The 16,362-nt window shown below is 58.9% G+C and overlaps 1 protein-coding gene across 2 annotated transcripts; it reads left to right on the plus strand.

Moving 5' to 3' along the window:
- Positions 1 to 918: 918 nt before the first annotated feature.
- On the plus strand, positions 919 to 14,735 carry DAPK3 (death associated protein kinase 3). Of its 2 annotated transcripts, none has more exons than XM_034996692.1 (9): positions 919 to 1,000; positions 1,952 to 2,092; positions 7,342 to 7,702; positions 7,854 to 7,983; positions 8,256 to 8,304; positions 8,962 to 8,988; positions 11,654 to 11,806; positions 12,507 to 12,552; positions 12,987 to 14,735. In XM_034996692.1, exons 2-9 carry the CDS (start codon positions 2,031 to 2,033, stop codon positions 13,521 to 13,523), a joined length of 1,365 nt encoding a protein of 454 aa, XP_034852583.1. In that variant the 5' UTR covers positions 919 to 1,000; positions 1,952 to 2,030; the 3' UTR covers positions 13,524 to 14,735. The 2 variants fall into 2 exon arrangements, with proteins under 2 accessions (XP_034852583.1, XP_034852582.1); XM_034996691.1 differs by having other exon boundaries at positions 941 to 1,011.
- The last annotated feature ends 1,627 nt before the right edge of the window (positions 14,736 to 16,362 follow it).

Here is a 16,362-nt window from a genome sequence, read left to right on the forward strand (position 1 = left end):
TGGGAATGATTCTCAGCTATGCCATTTCCCGGCTGTGTGACTTCGGGTGGGTTACTTAACCTCTCTGGGTCTCAGCTTCCCCATCTGCAGAACCGGAGAAATGTTAACATGTTTTACCTCCTATGGTGGTTGATTGGTACCTACTAACAAGCTGTTTTAGCGTGTATCTTGAGGCAACACACGTCAGAAAAATCAAGCATGAATGGCAACACCTGACTGATCTCATGTGCATTTTTTTTTTAAAGATTTTATTTATTTATTTGACAGAGAGAGAGACAGCGAGAGAGGGAACACAAGCAGGGGGAGTGGGAGAGGGAGAAGCAGGCTTCCGCGGAGCAGGGAGCCCGATGCGGGGCTCGATCCCAGGACCCTGGGACCACGACCTGAGCCGAAGGCAGCCGCTCAACGACTGAGCCACCCAGGCGCCCCATCATGTGCATTTTTGTTTATGCATCTGGAAACGTGGGTAACATTTTAGAGAGGGGGAAACTGCAACTCAGGGACTAAAGCGGTCCCGGGGTCCACCCCAGGAGCGGCCATGCGGGAGCTGCGCCTCGCATGCGCTTGTCCCGTGCTCAAGGGAGGCAGGAGGAGGGATGCAGCAGTTCGGCATCGCACCCCTCAGCTTCAGGACCGGGGTCAGAGGAGAGCGGGCGGGCTGGCGCAGGGGCCGGAAGTCGGCCTTTCGACTTCCTAAGTGTGACTGACGCCCGTTCCAGCCAATCCGCTGCCTGAAGGCGAGCCTGCCGGCCAGTGGCGATGCGTCATCCGGAGGACCGGACTCCAGCCCGCTGGGCCTGGAAGGCGGCTGGGGGCGGGGCGTCCCGAGGGGCGGGCGCGTAGACCAATGGGCGGCGGGACCGCCCCCCGGGGGCGGGCACGGGCTGACGCGGCGACGTCGACGCAGGTCGGCGCGTCCCGGCGGCCGAGGCGGCGGGGCTGGAGAGGGCGGCGGTGGCCAGCGCGGCAGAGGGTCGGCCGGGGCGCGGGGCCGCGGACGGTGCGGAGCGGGTGCGGCTCGTGGCCCGCGGCGGGCGCGGGAGGCCGAGGCGGCGTTCCGGGGCGCGGGGGGGACGTTCGGAGACCTCCTGGGATGAGCCGGCAGGGGAAGGGGCTGGGTCGGGGCTTGCGAGGGGCGTGGCCGCCTTGGAGACGCTCGAACCCGGGTTTAGGGCTTGGAGGGGCCTGTGGAGGGGGCTGTGGCGGTGTACCCTGGAGCTTGTCCGAAGGTTGGGGGAAAGACAATGGAGGCGACTCTGAGATGTGGCCCTTTGCGGGTGGGGGAGACGGGGTGCGGGCCTCTGCAGGGGTGCCTTCGAGGAGCGGGGAAGCGGTTGGTGCTGTCGGGACGGCGGAGGTCAGGGGCAGGCGACCGTGGGTGGGGGGCTGGCCGCAGTTTGGAAGCCATTGTTCAGTTCCCGAGGACCTCAGCGCACCGCTGAGGAAGGTCTTAAGAGATCTGTGGAGGTCAGGGGTTTGTTGGGGGAATGGGTGAGGACAGGAGGGGTTAAGGTCGCAGATGGGCAGGGAGGTGGGGGGTGTTGGCCCTGGAACGACTTAGCAGGTTGGACAGGCGTAAGGGAGCCCCGGGGTTTGGGGGTGTGCAGTGTGGGGGGAATTTGCAGGAATGTGGGGGGGGTGCTTTGGATGAGCAGGTCGGGAGAAGCCTAGGAGGGAGAGGCAGAGAAGGGCAGGGGCAGTGTGTGGGGAGCCAGAGGTGTGGGCCTGGGGCAGTGTCGGGGCCAAGCCTGCACAGTGGGGCTCAGCGACCTTTTGGGTGGTGTGGTGTCCAAGTGAGGTAATGGGAAAGTACCCGGCCCGCCACATGCATGTGCCTTTTATGAGAAGTGTGGAACTTCGTTTGGGGGCACAGGGTGGGGGAGATTGCTCCATGTAGCTAAGAGTAACAGTTGGCGTCTCACTTCTTCCCTATTTCCCCTTTCTCCTCCAGGGTCACAGCTAGGGGACTCCCTGAGGTCCTGTCTCCAGCCTTGAGCGAGGGGAAGGCACCAGAAGGCAGACTGCCCACCATGTCAACGTTCAGGCAGGAAGACGTAGAAGACTACTATGAGATGGGGGAGGAGCTGGGCAGGTGAGCAGGGCCAGCCGCCGGGCCTCGGGGCATGGGAGAGGGGCACTGTGGGGTTTCCGGATAGTACCCCCCTCCTGTCCTTCATCCTCCTCTCGGAGGAGGAATGAGTCAGTGGCATGTGCTGGCCGGAGGAATTTAGGCTTTGGAGTCAGGTGGCCCTGTCCGCACATTCTTGTTCTGACCTTCTCTGCTGGGGAGAAATAGAATTGGAGCACCTACCAGCGTTCCTGCCGTGTGGCGTGAGAGCAGTAGGTGGTGGCAGTGTTTGTTGGTAAAGGTCTGTCCCTCTATTTAACCCTCTCTTGAGGGAGATGATTGGTTTTCGTGCACGTTTGCAGGAGAGGCCTCCTGTCTGGGCCCACGTCCTTGCCAATTGTTTAGCATTCTTGTGGGAAAGAGCGGAGGTTTCCCATTCCAGCCAGGCAGCTGATTTCCTGTCTGGAGGGGCCTGGGAGTGTCCCCTGAGAACACCGTGCCTCAGACTAGCCAGGCACCATCCGTCCCCCCCCCCCCCCCCCCAGCCTCAGACCTTATTTGGTGAGTTCGCTGCTGACCAGCCCCATGATGTCACCAAAAGGGAATGTAAATAACTGAGTCGGGTCTCACGCCTTGGCTGAGAAAGTGTTTCAGGCTCATTTGGGATTCTGAAGTCCCTACTTTAGGAATTTCCTTAATAGAGTGGTAGAGAACATAGGCCCCCCCGCCCCCCCCATCTCATCCTTTATTGTTGGAAATGTGTTAGGTCCTCCCGCTGAGGGCAGCTTGGCCAAAGTCAGCCAAATGTCCCATGTATATGCCCCTTCACCCACCGATTCCGCTGTTAGGAATTAATTCCACAGGAATACGTATGTGCAGACCCAGTGACCTAAGAACAGGGTAGTCACTGTAAGGATTTTACGGGAAGTTTCTTCAGTGGTCCAGCTCCACTGCCTCTGGAGCGTTACGCGGCCTGTAGAATGTTCGCCACCCAGAAGCGTACTGAAGGTTTGTAGTAGCTGGGTCAGTTTTAATAATTAATACATTTTATTTAACCCAATAGATTGAACTATTATCATTTTACTTGTAAGCGCGACAAAAATTACCGGTGAAAGATTTTACCACCGAAAGATTTTACCACCTTTTTTGGGTATGAAGCCTTTGAAATCTGGTGTGTGATGCACACTCCCAGCACATCTCAGTTCAGACTGGCGTGCGGGCCACCGTGTGGCCAGTGGCTGTCGTCTTGGGCGGCACGGCTCTAGCCGATGATCCCAAATGTGCTCGGAGATCCGTGAGGTGAAGGGTTAGAGGCACAGGGTGCTGCGCACGCCGTGCCACAGTTTATATGAGTTATAGATGTCTTTTGGACATCCCAAGTTCTAGTCTGTCTTCTGTTACTTTGGTTCACCTACGAAAAGACCTACAAGGCAGGTGCACCTGCCCTCCCTGTTTTATAAAGAAGCGGAGGCCGAGAGGAGGGAAGCAGCTTGCCCTAGGCCACGCAGACTGGAAGTGGCCATGTGGGATTCCAGCCCTGAGACCAAGCCCTGCTGGCTGCAAAGCCCAGGTGTGCTGGAACCAGAGGTGGGCATTAGGCTTCTGCCTGCCCCCCTGGAAGAGGCCCAGTAGATGTCCCAGTGAGGCGGAGCCCTGTGCATTGGGAAGAGCGTGCATCCTTGTGCCCGGACAGCATCCTCTCCCATGCTCGCTCTGCACCTTGGCAGATGCCTGCCGCAGAAGCTCTCAGTTTCAGAGGCAGGGGAATTAGCAGCCTGGCATCCTCGTGATGAGGACCACGAATAAAGCAGGGCCATGTTTTCTTGTCCCAGGGGGGATGGGGCTGCATGAACTGGAAGCAAGTGTCTTTGTGTGTGTGCTTGGGAGGGGTCGGGGGATTCTTTCTTCCTAGTTCACCTTCACACTGATAGTCTTGGGAAATAAATCACTCTGTGGGTTGACAACGTGGACTTCCGCTCTGGCTTCCACTTGATAGAGTGGTGCGTGCACTTGTGTGGGCTTGGGCTGCCACAGCAAAGTACTGTGGACGGGGCGCCGTGAGCAGCAGAGATTCATACTCTCCCGGGCCTAGAGGCGGGAGGTCCAAGATCAAGGTGTCCGCAGGGCTGGTTCCTCCTGAGGTGCCTCTCCTTGGCGTGCAGATGATCATCTTCTCCCCATGGCCTCACAGGGCTGTCTGTCTGTGTCTATGTGTCCTTCTCTCCTATTAAAAGGACACCGGTCAGATTGGATTCATCCCACTCCTGTGAGCTCATTTTATTTTATTTTATTAATTTAAAGATTTTATTTATTTGAGAGAGAGCACACACAAGCGGCGGGGAGGGGCAGAGGGAGAAGCAGACTCCCCGCTGAGCAAGGAGCCCGATGCCAGACTCGATCCCAGGACCCTGACGCTTAACCGACTGAGCCACCCAGGCACCCTGTGTAAGCTCATTTTAACTGAATCACGTCTTTAAGGCCCTGTCTCCGGATAGTCCCGCTCTGAGGTGCTGGGGGTTAGGACTTCAACAGGGATTTTTGAGGTACCCAGTTTAGCCTGTAATAGCATTTTTTTGCCTGTTCCCATGAGCCCTGTCTTACTCGTCTTCATTTGTTAGTTCACGTTAGAAAGAAGCAGGGAAAAACAATCTTTCTATCTGAAAACAAGGCCCCACGTCCAGCACTTAGCCCAGTGCCGCTGGCATGGGGTGAACGTTCAGAATTTGATGTCATTTCCATTGGGGATTTGTCGTGGGACTTGCTTGGCTAGTGCAGGCAGAAGAGAGGGGAAGCATTTCAGGTGACGGGAGAGTTAGTGGAGACGTGGAGGGGGCAGGAGAATAGTGTCCCCCGAGGACCGTTGTGGCAGGTTCAGGAGGTAGGGGGGTGAGGCTTGACAAGGAGCACTGCCTTTCTCGGCTGACCTGTGCACTTGGCTTTTGGATGAATGTTTGAGTCTCCTGTCACCGCCGTCACTGATCACCACAATTCAGTGGCCTAGAAGGACGTGCAATTATGTGAAAGGTCTGGGAGTCTGGAGTCTAAAACAGACCTGTAGGGCTGGTTCCCCCCAGGGCCCCAGGGAGACCCAACTCCTGCCTTTTCCCGGCCCGCGGCCCCCTCTCCATCCTCACCGCCAGCAGCGCGGGGTCTGCCCATCTCTGGGACTTCCACCTCTGCCTCCCTCTCCTGAGGACCTCGTGAGGATGCCGGCCCCCAGGAACCCAGGATCACCCCCACCTCAGAGGCCTTGACTTGCTCCCACCTGCAAGGTCCCTTTTACCAGGAGCGGTGATCTGTTGACAGGTTCTGGGTTTCACCCGTGGGTGTCTTTGGCGGGGCCATCGTTCAGCCCACTGTGTTAGTAGGCTGCCCACCTTGAATGTCCCCCATCTTCCGATTGAGCGTGGGTAGAACACATCTGTGCTGGCACCATGGGTTGGTCCACTTACTGCACAAACCCCGTTGGGTCCCTCACTCGTCTGTGTGTCTCTGTTTCTAGGCTCGTTCTGCCTGGCCTGGCCTGCCTCTGCTGTTGCCAGCTTTGGCGAGCCTACCTGCCTGTCCCCATCTCTGCCCTTCCTTCCTCGGAGCCCTCCCCCTCACCGCCCTGTCTCTTTTCTTTTGATCCCTGGTGGTGCCTTGACGTTTTCTTTCAGGAGCGTGTGCTTTGTCTTGCACTTGGTCCCCGCTTATGTGGAGTCAGCAAAGTACGGCCTGTGGGCACATCCGGCCCCAGCCTAGTGTGATCCTGCCTGCCTCTGAACCTGGAATGTTTTTTTATTTTTTTAAAAGGTTGTAAAAACACACAAGAATTATGACAGAAACCACATGGCCCATAAGGCTAAAAATATTTATTGTCTGGCTTTTTTCAGCCAGCTCTTGAGTTAAAGTAAGTTAATATAACTAAGTTCTTGGATAGCAAAATAATTTGGACATTGGACAGCTCCCTGGGGTAGAGTAAATAGGATTTCTGTCTCTTTTAATAACTGCTCTCTTGAGATATAATCCACGTACTGTACAGTTCACCCATTTACAGTGTGCAAGTTAGTGATCTTTTAGTGTATTTACAGGGTTTTGCAGCTGTTACCCTAAATAATTCTAGAACATTCCATCACCCAAAAGCAATCCTGTCCCCATTAGCTGTCCCCATTACCTGTCACCTCCCCACCCCTCCCCAGCCCCCGGCCCCCATGAGCCCCCTTCCTGTCCGTGGATGAGCCTGTTCTGGACATGTCACCCACATGGACTCACACCCTGTGTGGCCTTCTGTGTCTGGTTCCCTCCCTGAGCGTCGTGGGCTCGGGGTCCGTCCCCGGGCCCACGCGTGTGGGCGCCTGGCTCCTGTTCGTGGCCGATTGACATGCCCGTGCATGGTGGACATGTATTCATCTCTCGATGGCCATTTGGTTGTTTCCCCCTTGAGGCTGCTGGGAATCGTGCTGACTGAGGATTTGCGTAGAACCCTCTCTGTGGATTTCTGTTGTCATTTCTCTTGAGCAGACATTGGAAGGAACTGCAGAGGTGCGTGGAAACTGTGTCTAAGCTCCCGTTTCCGTGGGTGCAGGCTCTGGCCCCCGTCCTCTCTGTCAGTTCGAAAATGTGTGTGTTCCTCTTACTTGACCAGTTAAATAAGAAGTTAGTGGCTTTTTAAGTTTTTTCTTAGGTTTTTAAAAATGACAAAATAGACTATGGAAAGTCAAATCAGTGTAGAATCACATCACATAAAAGATCCCCTCTGGGGCGCCTGGGTGGCTCAGTCGTTAAGCGTCTGCCTTCGGCTCAGGTCATGATCCCAGGGTTCTGGGATCGAGTCCCACATCAGCTTCCTGCTTCTCCCTCTCCCACTCCTCCTGCTTGAGTTTCTGCTCTCGCTATCTCTCTCTCTGTGTCAAATAAATAAATAAAATGTTAAAAAAAAAAAAGTAAAGACCCCTCTTGGCCGCCCCGCCCCTCAGCCCCCTCCTCTAACACGGGTGGCGAGCAGGGTAGACAGCTCTCAGGGCCTCCTGCCCGCTGTGCCCGAGGAAACACCTCTTGTCGGCTGCTTTCTCCTGGCTGCCTGGGATCCCACCGGCCCTGGGATGGACTCAGTTTCCTTTTGTAAACACTGAGCCACTTCCCTGCTCTCTGCCTGGCAGACCTGCCATGGCCACTTTGGACCCACCTAGCAGCTCACCTGCCACCTGGCGGGGCTGGGAGGTGCTGTCGCAGAAGCCCCGTCCCCTCCCCAGTCCCTTGCCGGGCCCCTGCTCACTCCTCTGTCCCCGCAGCGGCCAGTTTGCCATTGTGCGGAAATGCCGACAGAAGGGCACCGGGAAGGAGTATGCGGCCAAGTTCATCAAGAAGCGCCGTCTGTCGTCCAGCCGGCGGGGCGTCAGCCGGGAGGAGATCGAGCGGGAGGTGAACATCCTGCGGGAGATCCGGCACCCCAACATAATCACGCTACACGACATCTTCGAGAACAAGACGGACGTGGTGCTCATCCTAGAGCTGGTCTCGGGTGGGGAGCTCTTCGACTTCCTGGCGGAAAAGGAGTCGCTGACGGAGGACGAGGCCACTCAGTTCCTCAAGCAGATCCTGGATGGCGTCCACTACCTGCACTCCAAGCGCATCGCCCACTTTGACCTCAAGGTGGGCTCCAGCAGGGTGGCGGGTCCGGGGAGGGGGTCCAGCTCTTACAGCACAGAGTGCAGGCTGGTGACCTGTGGGGGGTTCCCAGGGGATATCGGGGCTGTCTTGGGGATGCTGGGCCAGCAGAGCAACAGATCTGCTATACCCCCAGCCAGAAAACATCATGCTGCTGGACAAGAACGTGCCCAACCCACGGATCAAGCTCATCGACTTTGGTATCGCCCACAAGATTGAAGCAGGGAATGAGTTCAAGAATATCTTTGGCACCCCTGAATTTGTGGGTATGGCTCTGCATAGTGCCTTGGGGCCGGGGTTTGTGGGGCCATTGGAGGATCCCTGGCCTGTGGGGGCGCCTCGGGCCTGGCCCCTGGGCATCTGGCCCACCCCCCTGATCTCCTCTCCCGAGTCCTGGTGTCGGCATGTGGAGGTCAGGCCACCCTGCCCCCTGCGCCCCCCCCCAGGTGGGCCCTGCTGCTCCCTGTGGCCGTATCCCCGTGCTTCCTCAGACGTACCAGCGTCCGACCCCACTCCTTGCGTCTCCCTGTCCCCGCAGCTCCGGAGATCGTCAACTATGAACCCCTGGGTCTGGAGGCGGACATGTGGTGAGTGGCGGGGAGTGGTGGGGCCAGGGCTGCCTGCCGCTGAGCTGAGCACACACACGCCTGGCATGTAGCCCCTTTGTTCCTCAGGGAGTCCCTCAGCCTGGGAGCTGCCAGGCCACAGCCTCAGGCTGGGATGTAGGCCATCCGCCTGGTTGTGGTGCTGTTGGGTGTGGGCAAGACAGACCACTGCCTTGGAACGGGGGTCGGCAAACGATGGCCCGCCAGCCAGAGCAGGTCCGTGAGCTCAGAATGGTTTTCTTGTTAAGGTGTTGTTACACACAAAACAGACAAGTAAGGGACAGAAACCGTGACCCAGAAAGCCTGAAACATTCGCTGTCTCACCCTTTGTAGGAAGAGTTTGTCAGCCCCGCCTGGAGCAAGGCAGGCACAGAGTCCCACATCTGCCCCAACCCCTCCCCTGCCCAGTTTGAGCCTTGAGGGGTGGGTGTGGCCAGATGAGCTTGGGTGCCCCGTCCTGAGACACCCAGAGCTGAGGGAGGAACGCCCTTAGTGGAGGCCGTGCAGACCCTGGAAGGAGAGCAGAGCAGGCCATGGGCTTCTGGCTTCCCCGTCTGGGCCAGGTAGAGGTTCTGGGAATTGGGGTGCCACCCCCACTGCTGAGCTGACTGTTCCTCTCTTCTTGTGTGCTCTGTCCAGGAGCATCGGAGTCATCACCTACATCCTGTGAGTGCCTGGTTGGTGCTTCCTGCGTCTCCTGGGGCCCTGCTGGCTCAGGAAGGCTTCTGGGCAGGGACAGGGACCGTGGGCTCTGACCCGCCACAGTGCTCAGTGAACTTGGTGGGTGGGTGGATGGATGGATGGATGGATATGGTGGGTGGGTGGATGGATGGATGGGTGGATGGATGGTGGATGGGTGGATGGGTGGATAGATGGATGGTGGGTGAATGGATGGTGGATGGGTGAGTGGATGGATGGTGGATGGGTGAGTGGATGGATGGATGGTGGGTGAATGGATGGATGGTGGATGGGTGGATGGATGGATGGATGGTGGATGGTTGGATGGGTGAATGGATGGATGGTGGATGGGTGGGTGGGTGGATGGAAGGATGGTGGATGGGTAGGTGGGTGGATGGATGTATGGTAGATGGGTGGATGGATGGGTGGGTAGGTGGTGGATGGGTGGATGAGCAAATAAATGAATTTGTGTAGGAGGGAAAGGTGATTCCTGTCTCAGGCTCCTGGAGAGCGCTGCTCTGTGTGGAAGAGGTTTCCCTGACCTATTCCCTCAGGTGCCACGGTTGGACTGTTCCTCACCTCCATCCCTGTGTTAAGTAGGCCCCCACTGCTCTTTCTTCCCTTGTCAGGTGGCTTAGTGATCCACCCTGAAGGTTTATTTTTTTTAGATTTTTATTTATTTATTTGACAGAGACACAGCGAGAGAGGGAACACAAGCAGGGGGAGTGGGAGAGGGAGAAGCAGGCTTCCTGCTGAGCAGGGAGCCCGATGCGGGGCTCGATCCCAGGATCCTGGGATCGTGACCTGAGCCGAATACAACGCTTAACCCACTGAGCCACCCAGGCGCCCCACACCCTGAAGGTTTCTTAAGATGGTTTTTTGTTTTTTTTTTTTTAAGGTTTTATTTATTCATTTTTGGGGCGCCTGAGTGGCTCAGTTGTTAATCGTCTGCCTTAGGGTCCGGTCATGATCCTGGGGTCCTGGGATCGAGCCCTGCATTGGGCTCCCTGCTCGGTGGGAAGCCTGCTTCTCCCTCTCCCACTCCCCCTGCTTATGTTCCTTTTGCTGTGTCTCTCTCTGTCAAATAAATAAAGTCTTTAAAAAAATTTTTTTAATTCATTTTAGGGAGAGAGTGAGCACAAACAGGGAGGGGCAGAGGGAGAAGCAGACTCACGGCTGAGCAGGGAGCCTGACATGGGGCTCAATCCCAGGACCCTGGGATCATGACCTGAGCCAAAGGCAGACACTTAACTGACTGAGCCACTCAGGCGCCCCTTACCTCGATCTTTAAAAACAAAAACTAGGGGGTGCCTGGGTGGCTCAGTCGTTAAGCGTCTGCCTTTGGCTCCTGCTTCTCCCTCTCCCACTCCCCCTGCTTGTGTTCCTTCTCTCGCTGTGTCTCTGTCTGTCAAATAAATAAATAAAATCTTAAAAAAAATTAAAAACAAAATAAAAACAAAAACTAACTGAAAAATATTTAAAAACCCATCTTGGGGCACCCAGGACAGGGTCCCATAGCTTTAGTCGGTTCTGGTGCGCTCTGCCTGGGCCACGAGCCAGGTTGTTAGAGGCTCCCATGAGCCCCCTTGGCCTGGAGAGCCTGCCAGAGCGGCTCACAGAACTCAGAACAGTGTGCTTACTGGTACCGGTTAGTTATGAAGGCCAGAGATTCGGACCAGCGGCCAGATGAGGAAGCACGTAGGGCGAGGTCTGGGAGGGCTCCGAGCGCAGGAGCTCCTGTCCTTGTGGACTTGGAGGTAGGCACTCTTCCCCACACGTGGAGGCATTCAGAACCCAGCCTGGAAACTTCAAGCCCTTTCAGGGAGGGGTTTCACGGAGGTCCCGTTGTGGAGGCCCGAGTGATTAAATTGCTGGTGACGAACTCAGTCTCCAGCCCCTCTTCTTGCCCCAGCGGATCCATCCTGCTAACCCCATGGCCGCTTCACCCGGCCGCCAGCCCCAGCCCAGCCCGCGGTCATCTAGGGCCCTTCCAACCAGAAGCAGCCGCGTTCGGGTAGACTCCGGTGTGGCCGAAAGGGGCTCGTGATGGGTGGCAAAGGGCTCTTCTCCTCTTACCACCTTGCAGCCACTTCACAAACCGAGGCTGGAGGCCGAATATCATAACCGGTACTCCCACCTTCTTAGTTCTTAGTGTTCAGGAGGGTACGAGGCTCACGGGAGCTCTGTGCCTGAGGACGGGTGAGGACCAGAAGGGTATTTCTCATTATACGGCACAGTAGCTCGTGCCCAGAGCCCCATGGGGTGGTGGGGTGGCCCCCAGCACAGCTGCTCAGGACGCACACGATATCCTTGTGTCATCTCTGGTGACGTCCACCCTGCCCGGCTGGCATGGTGTTGGCCAGGACACCCTCTTGGGAAGTCACCAGCTTTTCCTCTGTATTCACCAAACGTTTGGGGCAGATGCTTCCAGCTTCCTTAGAGACACTTGCCCCCTCTTTAGTGCCAATCAGCGGCTGAGCATGACATTTTGGTGCTTCCTGGTGGGAGGCTGGGGGCCGGTTGGGGGCAGGTTCTGGGGGAATGCGGGTGCGCAGGGGAGCCCAGGCCCCAGCATCCGCTTTCCTCTGTGTCCAGCCTCCGAGGTGACAGGGACCAAGTGCCGGGGACGCTGAGCCCTTTGTCCTCCTTCCAGTTTGAGCGGCGCCTCCCCGTTCCTGGGTGAGACCAAGCAGGAGACCCTGACCAACATCTCGGCCGTGAACTATGACTTTGACGAGGAATACTTCAGCAACACCAGCGAGCTGGCCAAGGACTTCATCCGTCGGCTGCTTGTCAAAGACCCCAAGTAGGAACACCGGGCTGGGCAGGGGGCTGGCAGGGAAGGCCTTCTGGCTCCCCAAGAGCGTGTCCCTCCATGCTGTCCCCTCTGCGTAACTGGGAGTTGGGGTCAGCGGTGGATGCTCAAGTTGGCTCCCGCTGTGTCTTGAAGAGCTGTTAATTCCTTGCTGATGTTTAAGATAGTTTTCCTATGAAATTCCAAATTCCTCAGGTACTTTTCCCAGGAAAATCTAAAACTTCTGGCATCACGGAGCCCTCATTCACAGAGAGGGGCTCCCGTTGCTGACAGTCCTTCCCTGGCGCGAGCCGCTCAATTCCTTCCACCTCTCTGGTCCCTCCTGTGGGCGCCGGAGTTGGCGAGACCCAGCGTTTGGTCTCGCCCCAGTTCACAAAACCCCTCAGAAAGCATGGAAGACCCTGGGGCCTGCGCCCCCACTGGCCCCTTCATGGGCTCCTTGCTGGCTGAGCGGAGCATACGCTCTGGAGATCACAAGTAGTTTCAAGGGCATTTAAGGGACTTGCCCCCAGGCTGGAGGGGAGTCCCTGGGGGTCTGTGTGTAGGAGTCATCAGAGGTGGGGACGGAGAGCAGAGGTGCGGGGGAGAGCCTGGAAAATCCCTTCCCTGTTTGCTCGTCTCTCCGCCAGCCTCATGGGAGGATAGGGCACATGGCATGCATGGCACTAACCAGGGTGGGGGGCTCTTCCAGGAGAAGAATGACCATCGCCCAGAGCCTGGAGCACTCCTGGATCAAGGTGAGGTGGGTGGGGCAGCTCCCACTCAAGGACAGCAAGGGTGACACGGCCTCTGTCCGGGGAGGGCCCCCGGGGCAGTGGGCCTGGGTGGCAGAGGGCATGGGGTGTGCCCCGAGGTGGTGGTGGTCTCCCTGTGGTGCCCGGCTGGCTCTTCAGCCGCTCTGCACGCAGCAGGGATCCCTCCCACAGAAACTTCCAGAATGGGTGGCGTCCCGGCCAGGAGCAGCAACCTTCTGTAAAGGGCCAGTCTGTGTTTTCTTCGCCACCGTCTCTGGCGTGACTGCTGAGCTCTGCCCCCCTGGCAGGAGAGCGCCAGGGCCGCGTGCTGGTAGCCCAGTATCTGGGAAAGCCGGCCGAGGGCCGCGTGTGGCCCTCGGTGGCTGCTGCCCGCCCCCTGCCTGCCCCCCGCTGAGGTCACGGGCCTGTGTCTGCAGGCGATCCGGCGGCGGAATGTGCGGCGTGAGGACAGCAGCCGGAAGCCCGAGCGGCGGCGCTTGAAGACGGCGCGTCTCAAGGAGTACACCATCAAGTCCCACTCGAGCATGCCCCCCAACAACACCTATGTCAACTTCGAGCGCTTCTCCAAGGTGCTGGAGGAGGTGGCGGCGGCGGAGGAGGGCCTGCGGGGCCTGGAGCACAGCCGGCGCCTCTTCCACGAGGACATCGAGGCGCTGACGGCCATCTACGAGGAGAAGGAGGCCTGGTACAGGGAGGAGAACGAGAGCATCGGCCAGGACCTGCGGCGGCTGCGGCAGGAGCTGCACAAGACCGAGGCGCTGCAGCGGCAGGCCCAGGAAGAGGCCAAGGGTGCCCTGCTGGGGGCCAGTGGGCTCAAGCGCCGCTTCAGCCGCCTCGAGAACCGCTACGAGGCCCTGGCGAAGCAGGTGGCCTCCGAGATGCGCTTTGTGCAGGATCTGGTGCGCGCCATGGAGCAGGAGAAGCTGCAGGGCGTGGAGTGCGGCCTCCGCTAGGGCTGCGGGGGGGAGGGGGGGTGGGGCGGAGGGCGCCCGCAGTGTGGGCCTCTGTCACCCCGGGCCAGCCCTGGGGGGTTCCTGAGCTGGGGGGCCGAGGTGGGAGGGGTGCTGGGCTGGGACGCGCTCCATGGGGCTGGGAATTCGAGGCCACTTAGCTCCTCTGTCCCGCGGCCCTGGCAACTCGGGGGCTTCTGGGGCAGCGTCACCCAGGGGACTCTGGGCTCTGCGAGCGGTTGGCTGGTGGGGGGCGGCCTCTGTGTGCAGGGCCTGTGTCAGGGGCTTTGCCCAGGGCCCGGGGCTTGGAATCAGAGGGGCCTCACCTGCCTCTGCTGGACACCAGACAGGAGGCAGCTCCCCCGGGGTCCGCGGTGGAGGCGGTTTCTGACCCGGCTCTTTCCTTCCCCCATGCTCACTGCGCCTCCAGCCCTGAGCTGGCACCAGGGCCAGTGGAGGGGATGGCCCGGTTCTCGAGGTGTCGGTGTGGAGGCGCTGCGGAGGGTGTGTGTGGCCGGGCACCACACCCTGATGCAGGAGCCCAGGGCGTCCCAGGTGCGGGTGAGGCTCCTCTCTGAAGCTCCCACGGCCGGGTGCACACCCATGACATGCCCAGCCCCCATCGCGCCCCAGCCGCATTCCCCGGTCCAGGGCTGCCTTTTGGACTGGCAGGGCTCGCGGTAGCCCCGTTGGAGTCGTGGCCCCGGGAACGCTCTGCGAAGGCTCAGGGTCCCGAGTGCCCGTCCAGCCCCTGCGGCTCCGGGGAGAGAAAGCCCCGTTGCCCTGGACCGGACGGGTGGAGGGGTTGCCGCGGGCAATGCTATCGTCCGCCACTAGGTGCCGCCCTTGAGCAGGGTCGAGGGCCGGAGGAAGGGCCTAAGGTCTGGGCTTCACCAAAACGTGGGTCCCCGGCGGGTGGTGCCCTGCGCTGGTTCTCGGCTGTAGGTCGGGTTAAGAGAGTGACACCTGTGCAGGCCGTGGCCCGAGAGTTCCCGGGACAGAGGCGGTCCTGGGCCGAGTGCAGGGAGGAACCAGGCAGGGGCGCTGGCCAGGACCTCGGGATTGGCTGTGGGGTCTGGCCGGGCCGTCCTCCTGTGTGCCTAGGCCTGGCCCCAGGGCTGGGGTGAGCCGCTGTGTACCCCTCCGCGAGCCCTGTTGTACCCATGTGCACGTGTCTGCTGCAAGCCTAAAGGAAATAAAGCCCCACTTCCCTGACACACGGTTCTTTGTGCGCTCCGGCCCGGGCACCCACGGCCGTGCCTCGCAGGCTCGCGAGTCTGTGCATCTCCCCTGCTGCCCCGGTGCCCTTTGGGAGGAAGAGGGCATCATGGGGGGCCGTGCAGGCTGCCCTGATGTCGGGGTTCAGCTGGTCTCACTTCCTTGTCGTGAACCGGAAGCTTCCAGGCAAGCAGGGTGAAGTCAGAGGGGTTTCCTGCCCTCTTTGGGCCCCAGCACAGAGCCCACCCTGTCCGCTCGGAAGGGATGTGAGTGGCGCGCTTGGCTCCCCTGCTGTGCTCACTGCAGCCTCTGGGTCTGGAGTGTGGTGCCAGGAAGGAGCACCCACCATCCTCTTACTGCCTCGTCCCAAACACCCCGCGCCACGTTTCTTGTCTTTTCTTTTTAATTTAAAAAAATTTGGATCTGACTTACCGTAACATTTATTTCTTTTAATCTTTTTCTGATTCACAACGTGAGGTTTTAGCATTTCAGTAAATTTCAGCTCTTTGACTGCTCAGACCTCAGGTCTTCTCCGTTTGTCCCTGACGGACCTTTGCAGCTGCCTGTCCAGCCCAGGACCTGGTGTGGCCTGCACATGGCGTCTGGCCGTCAGGTCCTTTAGAATGATGACTGAGCAGCCAGTCCCCCTGTATCACACTGTAGAGAGCAGCGGGCCGGCTGGGAGAGGGGTTCCCAGATGTGTGTAGTGTGTGTGAGGTCAGTAGGCCTCCAGAGCCCTGGGTGGGGGCCAGGGATGGGCAGATGGCTCCGGTCCAGCCAGTGCTGAGCAGGTCTCGCATGTCCTGGGGTCTGCGCCAGGCACCGTGCGGCGGCGGCGGGAGGTTGAGACGTCTGTCCTGATGCGGGGGAGGAGGGAGGACTCGTCCATCCAGCTGCTCTAAGATTGGGTAGAAACTGAAATTCACTTTGGACTTAAACCTACACTTTCAGCATCTAGAGTCCCCTGTGCTGCCGGCCTGGATTGCCGGCATCTACTGGGTAATGGCAGGCGTCCTTGCTTTGGAAACAACTTGGCCCCACCCCTCCTCCCTGGGTTATCTTGGTGGCTCCACTCAGCCCAGCCCCAGGTTCTTCATTCCGCCATTTGAGGGCACGGGGAGCCACTTTGGGGTCACATGGTACCTAGCCAGGGCATCTGGCTCATGCCAGCGCTTAGCAGAGAGTGCTGTCCTTTTGCAGAGCCTGTGGGGCTGATAGTTACTAATCCTGACTTCGGCCCAGACTCTGAGATGGCCCCCGTGGATCTCTGCCCCCTGCTGTCGCCCCTCGAGAGTGGGCTGGCCCAGTGGTGGGTTCTACCCAACAGGATACAGCAGAGGTGATGGAGGTCACTTCTCGCATTAGGCTACGTAAGACTGTGGCTTCCATCTTGCTGGCAGACTCGGCTCGCTGGCGCTGATGCAGGGAGCTTGTTGGGAGGCCCAGATGGCCAGGAGCGGCCAGCAAGGAGGAAAGCCCACCACCCGCATGAGTGGTCCCAGAAGCAGACCACTCTTCCCCAGTGGAGCCGTTGGATAAAACTCAGCCTTGGCTGGCACCTGGATCGCAGCCTCCCGAGACACGCTGAGCAGAGGACCCAGGTACGCCAGGCCCGGACTCCTGA

The sequence above is a fragment of the Mirounga leonina genome, unplaced genomic scaffold (genome assembly GCF_011800145.1).
Source record: "Mirounga leonina isolate KUSES-001 unplaced genomic scaffold, KU_Mleo_1.0 Mir_94, whole genome shotgun sequence".
NCBI lineage: Eukaryota > Metazoa > Chordata > Mammalia > Carnivora > Phocidae > Mirounga > Mirounga leonina.